General features: G+C 39.5%; 1 protein-coding gene across 1 annotated transcript; it reads right to left on the reverse strand.

The window, feature by feature from the left end:
• LOC133879163 (uncharacterized) lies at positions 1 to 2,082 on the reverse strand. Its single transcript, XM_062317699.1, has one exon. It carries the CDS (start codon positions 2,080 to 2,082, stop codon positions 1 to 3), a length of 2,082 nt encoding a protein of 693 aa, XP_062173683.1.
• Between the last annotated feature and the right edge of the window lie 7,199 nt (positions 2,083 to 9,281).

Genomic DNA, 9,281 nt, shown 5'->3' on the forward strand with positions numbered 1-9,281 from the left:
TTAGAAACGGTCACAATCAAACTGCTTCCCATTGTCGGTCACCATAGCATATGGGATACCGAATCTGCATATTACTGACTTCCAGAGGAATTTTATAACATTTTCGGTTGTGATTGCGGCCAATGCCTCGACTTCAGCCCATTTGGTGAAGTAGTCGACCGCAACTAGAATGAACTTTCGATTACCTTTGCCCGGCGGCATGGGTCCGACGATGTCGACCCCCCATTTAGCAAATGGCCATGGCGAAGTAACTGAATGAAGATATTCTGGGGGGCTGTTTGATACACAGGTGAATCTCTGACATGCGTCACACGCCCTCGCCATTTCCTTCGCATCTCTGATCATCGTCGGCCAATAATATCCTGCCCTTATGATCTTGTTTGACAACGCCTTTGTTCCTGAATGATTTCCGCACACACCGTGGTGTACCTCTTTCAAAACATAACTTGCATCTTCATCCGGCAAGCATTTCAGCAGAGGAAGAGAGTATCCACGTCTATAAAGAATCTCCCCGACCAGCACATAGCGAGCCGAATTCCGAATGACTTTTTGAGCTTCTGTCTTCCCAGGGGGGAGCTCTCCCATCTTCAAGTATTGCACGATTTCCGCTCCCCATTCAGGCTCCGCTTCGTTCAGCTGCATTACCTCTGCATCCGACGATATTGCTGGGCGGGCTTTAACCAAGATCTTGCAGCCCCCTACGGTCACTGCCGGGTCTGTCCCCGCACCGATGCGCGAAAGAGCATCTGCCAGGCCGTTTTCTTCTCTGGGGACTTTGGTTAAAACAACCTTATCAAAGTAAAGATAGAATTGGCATACCTTGTCCAGGTACCGCGACATTCTCGCTTCTTGGGCAGTATAACTCCCATTCACCTGTTCGACTACAACACGCGAGTCACTCCGGACCTCCAAATTCATTATTTCCATCTCCCGGGCAATCTCCATGGCTGAGAGCACGGCCTCATATTCGGCTTTATTGTTCGTTGCAGCAAATCTGAACTTGAGGGCATATCGGAATTCTTCTCGATTGGGTCCTCGGAAAGCTATCCTGGCCCCACATCTTTCCCCCGCCGACGAGCCGTCTACATAAACAATCCAAATTAAGCCCTTCGGCAGTTCCTCCGCGTTCGGTGTCTCATTCATTTCGACCACGAAATCCGCCAAAGCCTGCCCCTTTACAGCCGTTCGGGGGTGGTATTCAATATCATATTGCCCTAACTCGATCGACCAATTGACCAATCTTCCCGACAAATCCGGTTTCTGCAATATTTTTCGGAGAGGGTATTCTGTTAATACCCGGACAGCATGTGCTTGGAAGTAGGGTCTTAACCTTCGTGCCGAAATTACAAGAGCATATGCCAGCTTCTCTATGCGGGGATATCGTTCCTCCGCCCCATGCAGTACTTTGCTCGTGAAATATACCGACCTCTGCTTGCCTGACTCTTCCCTTACTAGCACCGAGCTAACCGCGGTCCGTGAGACCACGAGATACAAATAAAGGATCTCTCCTTCTACTGGACGACTCAGAAGCGGGGGATTAGTCAAGTAGATCTTCAACTCTCCGAAGGCTTTCTCACACTCTTCCGTCCAGCTGAAGGCTTTCTTCAGGACCTTAAAGAAAGGCAGACATTTATCCGAGGATCGAGAAACAAAACGATTTAGTGCCGCTAGCCTCCCCGTCAACTGCTGTAGCTGTTTTGTCGTCCGGGGGGATGGCATTTCCAGAATGGCCCTCACCTTGTCAGGATTCGCCTCGATTCCCCTCTGCGACACCATGAATCCCAGGAACTTTCCAGAATCAACACCGAACGCGCACTTTTGCGGGTTCAATTTCATGTGGTATTTGCGCAGCGTATCAAATGCCTCCGCCAAGTCCGCAACATGATTATATGAGGTCAGGCTCTTAACCAGCATGTCGTCGACATACACTTCCATGTTTCGTCCGATCTGTGCCTGGAACATTTTATTCACAAGCCTCTGATAAGTGGCCCCAACATTCTTCAGTCCGAACGGCATTACTTTGTAGCAATATAGCCCTCGATCGGTCGTGAATGAGGTTTTCTCCTGGTTGGATTCCGCCATTCGTATCTGATTATAGCCGGAGAAGGCATCCATAAAGGTCAACACCTCATGCCCCGCTGTCGAGTCTACAAGCTGGTTAATCCGAGGAAGGGGAAAGCAATCTTTCGGACAAGCTTTTATTGAGGTCTGTAAAGTCTACGCACATCCTCCATTTTCCATTCGCTTTCTTCACCAATACCACATTAGCCAGCCACTCCGGGTAGTCAACTTCTCGAATAAACCCAGCTTCAAGCAACTTCCGTACCTCATCCGCAATCGCTCGGTTGCGCTCAGGTGCAAAAGTCCTTCTCCGCTGTTTCACTGGCCTGCAATTCCGATCGACATTTAATTGATGCTCGATGACTGAGGGGTCTATTCTCGGCATTTCATTATGTTCCCAGGTGAAGACATCAATATGGTCACACAAAAACTCCACCAACTTCTTCTTCTCTGCCTCCGGAAGTTGCGCTCCAATCCGAAGCTTCCGATTATGGGGTCCGACCATTACATCCTCCAAGTCTCCGGTCGGACTCCTCATCTGTAATTGCTACTTGTTTGAAGGGCCCACCCTTGTGTCAGGGCACGCACCTCTGGAAGGGTTTCCCAAAGAGATATTATAACACTTACGAGCTGCTTTCTGCTCCCCCCGGACTACTCCCACTCTATCATCCGTCGGAAACTTCATGCAAAGATGGGGTATTGACGTTACCTCCTTCAACTCGGCTTGCGCTGTCCTTCGAAAAATAGCATTGTAAGCCGATGGTTGATCAACTATAAGGGACTTCACCGGAATTGTCTTCTGTGTTGGGGGGCTCCCCACGGTAACTTGCAACTCAATCGATCCCAAAGGCATCACCTGCTCTCCGGCAAATCCTACCAAAGGGAAGCGGAAGGCGGAAACTTTATCCTTGCTAATTTTCATCATATCGAAGGCTGACTTGTATAGGATGTCAGCAGAACTGCCGTTGTCCACCAAGACCCAATGTATCTTATGATTCGCTATCACCATGGTCACCACCAAGGCATCAGAGTGGGGAAGGTAAACCCCTTTATAGTCTTCAACCAAGAAGGTGATAGTCAGCTTCTCTCGCTTTGTAGTCTTCAGCGGCCTTGCGACCGAATAAATGGACACCTCCCTCATCTCTCGAGCATAAGATTTTCGAGCCGAATAAGTTTCGCCCCCTCCTCCGAAACCTCCAGCTATAGTCTGAATTTCTGGGATCTCGTCCGACCCATACTGCCGGCCGCGACTCCTACTCCGCTCTCGTTGAGGCGCCCTCTCCGTCCAGAAATCTCTGTCAGGTTGTCGAACCGGCCTCCTCTCTTGGCGGTACGGGGGTCGCCCTGGACGCGCATCCCGTCCGGATGAACCTTGGCCTCCGGTTGATCTGTCCGGAGGGAGTTTCGCTGTCAAATCTTCGCGCTTTCCCAGAAAGCGTGTCAGCTTACCATTAGCTTACCATCAGCTATGACGGAATGGGAGAAAATGGTTATCTTTGGTAGTTGAATGCTCTATTTTGGTCGAGTTGGTAGTTCATGGGGGCATCGCGTATTTTTTGGTAGTTTATGGGGGGAAAAGGTAATTACCCCCAATGCTAATGTTCTAGCACATTTGTTAGGTAGATAGGCAGCTTCCAACCTTGTGTTAGAAGCATTTTCAATTGATCTCTCATTTTATCTTTCATTTGGATCAAGAATTGGAAAGAGCCCCCTTTTGTATCCCTTTTCCCATTTGTTTAAAAAAATAAATAAATAAGCACATATTGATAATATTCTTCTCTAATCAATCTTATTATTACAAGATATTTATATACATATAATTTTGATATTATTTTATGAATATATATTGAAATAACTAATGAAAATTTATATTATTTCTTCCGAACTAGTGAATAGTACTTGAATGTATTTTATTATTTTTTAACAATGAATTCTATACTGGTCAATGTATTTAAAAAACTCAACTGGATCTAAAAACTTTTTTATGAAAAAGTATTTAATAAAGTGAAAGGAGCTAGAAAGTAATAACCTGCAAATTTGGCTTGCAAGAAAAGCTTGTATTGCTGGATATATAGCACCAAATTCTTCCTCTAATTAGTTGCCAACACTCAGGGTTTCTTTCTCTCTTTTTTTTTTTTTTTTTTTTTTTTATAGATATTGATGATGCATCCACTCTTCTTCTTGCAGTTGTATATATACTACTTGTGGTTTGTGCCTGTCAATATCAGGCCTCTTTAATTTCTCTTTTCGAATGACAAAAATAGGGCCAAAAATGTAAAATTAGTCACTAAAATTTTAGTAAGATACAATTAGCTTCATAGGGCATAAAAATTGACAAAAAGCTTTATTTGGTAAGCAAAAAGCACAAATACATCCATGCACCCAACTTTCATCTAAAAATTTAATAAAAACGGTTGTGTGCCACATTGATTAGCACTAATTATATTGCAACAAGTGCCATTTACAAAAAAAAAAAAAAAAAAAAAAAAAAAAAAAAAAAAAAAAAAAAAAAAACCTTTTGCATGCGATTTAGTCAAGCTAACCAGATTACTACTTAATTAAGTCCATCCTTCCAATCTAAAATGATGTAATATCTCTAATATTACTACTTAATTAATTAAGTCACATTCGAGTCATATATGCATATCTTACGTCACTCGATCTTTGCGGAGGAACAAGGTGCCCTTTGATTCATTCGATTCACATAAAACGAAAATGTGAAAGGAAAGAATTTTTGGAAACAGGATATCCTGGATATATATATATATATATATATGCAACAGCTCTTTAATTTATTGCCATCGTCTCAACCACCCTTATTTATTTCAACACTAAATATTTGCATCCTCATAAATGTGGCTAAATGAATTAGTGGCAAACAAATCAAGTTCTTAAAAATAAAAATTATGGCCTCCAGGCCAGTACGGGTCCACGGACAATTGTGGGCATCAAGTTAAAATGGCAAGACTTCATGATAAAGAAAAAATAAAAAAGAACACTTAACTAAAGTAGAGAAATGATATAGAGAATTTGATGTTTGGTTCCTTTGAAAAGTGACTCTCCAAAATAGAAAAAGTAAAATTTCCTTATTAAATTTAGTGAAAATTTAAAAAGCTCACTAAAAATAATGCTCTTAGATCAAGATATATAACAGGTCAAAATTCAAGGATCTGGGTATCCAGTGGTAGTGCTCGTATAGGAATCGATCACTTGTATCAGCAATAATGATGAGGATATTTAAGAAACTATTGTTGTAATTGAATGTCATACTTCGAGCACGAGCCTTTTTTATATATATATATATATCCAATGTTGCATGCGTATAGTGGATCATGCATGTTCTAGTTGGGTTGAATCGTCGCATCTCCAATTGATTTAAAAAAAATTGGCCTATAGTCAAATAAAAATAAAAGTTCATACAAAGTATATGCATGGGTGGGGGCTTAACAGGTGCCACGCATACAGAAATGGCCGGATGTTAATTGAATTAAGCGATCTGCCACTGATCGATTGTTGCTTATTTGTCAATAGGATCGGAAAACAAACTTGAGGTATTGAAAAGATGGCTCGTGCTTCCATTAGTACAAAAGAACCTGAGTGCAAGGACTTTGTCATTCACATTCCACCAGACCTTCCCCCTGCCAAGTGGCCGGAATGCTGTATCTATAGGTTTCCAAGCAACTGCGCAAACATAAATGAAAAAGCCTACACTCCTAAGCTAGTCTCAATAGGCCTTTTTCATCGCAAGGGGGATGTTTTGAACGACATGAAAATGTAGAAACTGAGATATTTTAAGGATTTCCTGGATCGAATCGGGAAGAGCCAGGAGAATCTTTTAAAGATCATTAAAGATAACGAAATGAAAATCCGTCATTGCTATTTAGAAGACTTTGGTGAAATCGAGTGTAAAGACTTTGTGCAAACGATTTTGTTGGATGCCATCTTTATAATTGAGCTTTTTTCACTACAAGAAATTCGCCAATTAGGGGCGACATTATCAGTGTCAACTGCCAAAGTCGACGCTAATAGTCGACTATTAGCGTCAACTTTGGCAGTGACACTGATAATTGACTATTAGTGTCAACTATTAACCTATTAACGTCGACCCCTTAGTCGATGCTAATTGTTCAAAAAAATGCACTATTAGCGTCAACTTTGGTGTCGACGCTAATGTGTCGTTGCTAATAACCTGGCGGGAAATTTTACCTCGCGCGGGTTGAGAAATAGCAACAACATTTCAATATTAGCGTCCACTTTCGTCGACGCTAATAAATAACTATCAGCGTCGACATTGGGGTTGATGCTGATGTGGTATCTAAAGAAAATTAATTGGATAAACAAGTAATGCAAGTCTGTATTCTTTCCAATGTTCTGCCATTATTTACAGCCATTAACAACATTCAACAAAGGCAACAAAATTTTAAAAAAAAATAAATAAATACAATCAAAGACAAACGAACAAAGATATAATACCACATAGTGCATACGAAAACAGGCTTTGGCTGACAAATGCATAAAAGTTAATAGGCATCCAAACTAGTTATCCTAATTCCTAATTGAAGAGACCCATTAACAAGCTTTTAGAGCATGTTCTGCACAAATTGGAAATGAACATAAAAAAGCTGCAGCAACTTCATGCATAAAGTTGAATAAAAGCAGTAGAGTTTAACAAAGCACTTACATGTACATGCCACTAAGGGGGGCATCCGTCTTTATATTTTAAATCAAAAACAGAAAAGAGAACTTCAAATAGACATAGCATGAATCATCCCATATCAATGTCGCTCCGCGCATTAACGAGTTTGTAGCCGCTGCAGTATCACAAGTAAGATGAATGCTGTTATCCTGTGCTTTGTGCATGCAAAATCTGTCATCATTAACTTTCACTCAGATTCAAATATAAAGTTGAATAATTCTGGCTAGAAAGATCTGTACTTCAGTAATCCCAAGCAGAAAAAAGAATTGAAGAGTTTTTGAGTATTGTTGTACTCGTATATTTTTGTTTAGGATGAAAATCTTCTAATATAAACAAAGTTGCTTAGTGACGGCACGAGTTATTTACACATTCCAATTTTTTCTATGTGCATTAGATTCTCTTAAATGCAGCTATTTACAAAACTAAGGTCTTGATTCTTGATATGAATATGGGAATTGGAATATGAAGGAGCAATTCATTGTATGAGACTCTTTGAATTATTTTCCTTTGTGCCATTGCATAATTATGAAGTTGGATAGCAATCTCAGTAGAAGAATTTTGCCACTATTTTTGTGCAAGAGAGAGTCCAAGTTTGTTACAACTTATTGAAATACTTCTTAGTTTTGTCTTTTCAGGCTAACATTACTTGCACAAATCATATCATGTGGACCATGGGAACAGATTTCAAGTACCAATATGCACATACATGGTTCCCGCAATTGGACAAGTTTATTCATTATGTCAATCAAGTTAGTGCCTTTCAGAATCATTATAAATGCTTTATTTAACTTCTAGATGAATTTAATAATTTTGTTCTTATACCACATCTTCTGTCCTTTCCTCCTAGGACTTCTTAGGTTTTAATAAATAAAGTTTGAACCTGCCCAACCAATTGGAAAGGAAAAAATATATAAACTTAATTTTGTCCAAATAACTCTACAATTTGTTATTGGGTTCGAGATGTGACCTCCATTACAAAGTAAATATGATCCTATCATTTAATTCCATCACAAAATCTGCATGATCATTTGTCCCTGGGGCAGATAGAGGATTTGAATTTCATAAACTGCAGGTTCAAAGAAGCTTAGTAGCCGATGCCCTGTTTCTTGTCTATCTCATTAAGCTACCTCCATATGTACAAATTCCTTTGGCATTTCTTATTCATTTCCAAGTTGATCGTCTTTATTTTTATGAAGAATCATTTTGTTGTTTTCCATGTTTATGAAGTAAAGCTATGTTAGAAAGATGAGTGCCTACTATTTGTTAAAGTATTTGGCTATATTAGTTTATGCCTACTATTTCAACGCTAATGGCCTCTTAATATATATATATATATATATAATTTTTTTTAGAGTATTAGCGTCAACCATGTCGACGCTAATAGCCTCTTAAAAAAATATTTTTTTATTTTATTTTATAGAGCATTAGCGTCGACTAAGTTGACACTAATGGGATATTTAATTTTTTTTTAAAATTTTTTTTTATGTTATTAGTCTCGACTGAGTCGACCCTAATAGGCAATTTAATTAATTTATTTATTTTAAAAAAAAATTTAGGTTATTAGCGTCGACTTTGTCGACGCGAATGGGGTATTAAAAATATTTTTTTTAGGTTATTAGCGTCCACAGTGGTCGACGCTGATGATAGACTATTAGCGTCGACATAATTGTTGATGCTAATAGTCTATTATCAGCGTTGACTTTTGATAAATGTGGTATAAGTTTTAGCGTCAACTGAAAATACCATTAGTGTCGATATTTGTCGACGCTAATAAACGATCATCAGCGTAGACCCTTATGTCGACACTGATGATCGGCAGATGAGTATCAGGGTCGATCTTTCAACGTCGACTTATTAGCGTCCAAAAGTTGACGCTAATGAGTATTAGCGTCAACTTTTGGACTTTTATCGTCCACTAAGGGTCGACGCTAATGAGCGAATTCATACCATAAATAATAGAAGAAAAAAAAATCTTATCATTATATTTTATTATTTTAGGTCCTCTCTTCTTAAAACAAATTTCTAGCTCTACCTTCAATTACATCATATATGTATACATCACACATATATATATATGTGCTTGGGAGATATATATATATATATACACACACACACACGTGATTCATATCATCAACCAAAAAAAGATACGTGAATCACCCTTATAACTAGAGAATCGAACATTAAATGTGAAATATGGAATATACATGAACCACGCTCATCACTAGAGAATCAAACATTAAATGTGAAATATGAACTATCAATTGGGATCAAACATTAAATGTGAAATGTAGACTATACATGAACCACCCTTATCACTAGACAATCGAACATTAACAGTGATATGCATACATCACTGTTAGAGTTTGAGGCAGCGTGGGAGGCATGAGCTTTATCTGCCCCTCCAACCAACCACCTTCACCTCCCATTACATGGGAAAGATGGACTTAATTATATATGTAGTAATATTAGAGAGAATAAAAACAATACACACAATTTCAGCCTTCAGGTCTTCACTAGGGTTGAT

The sequence above is a fragment of the Alnus glutinosa genome, chromosome 10 (genome assembly GCF_958979055.1).
Source record: "Alnus glutinosa chromosome 10, dhAlnGlut1.1, whole genome shotgun sequence".
Lineage (NCBI taxonomy): Eukaryota > Viridiplantae > Streptophyta > Magnoliopsida > Fagales > Betulaceae > Alnus > Alnus glutinosa.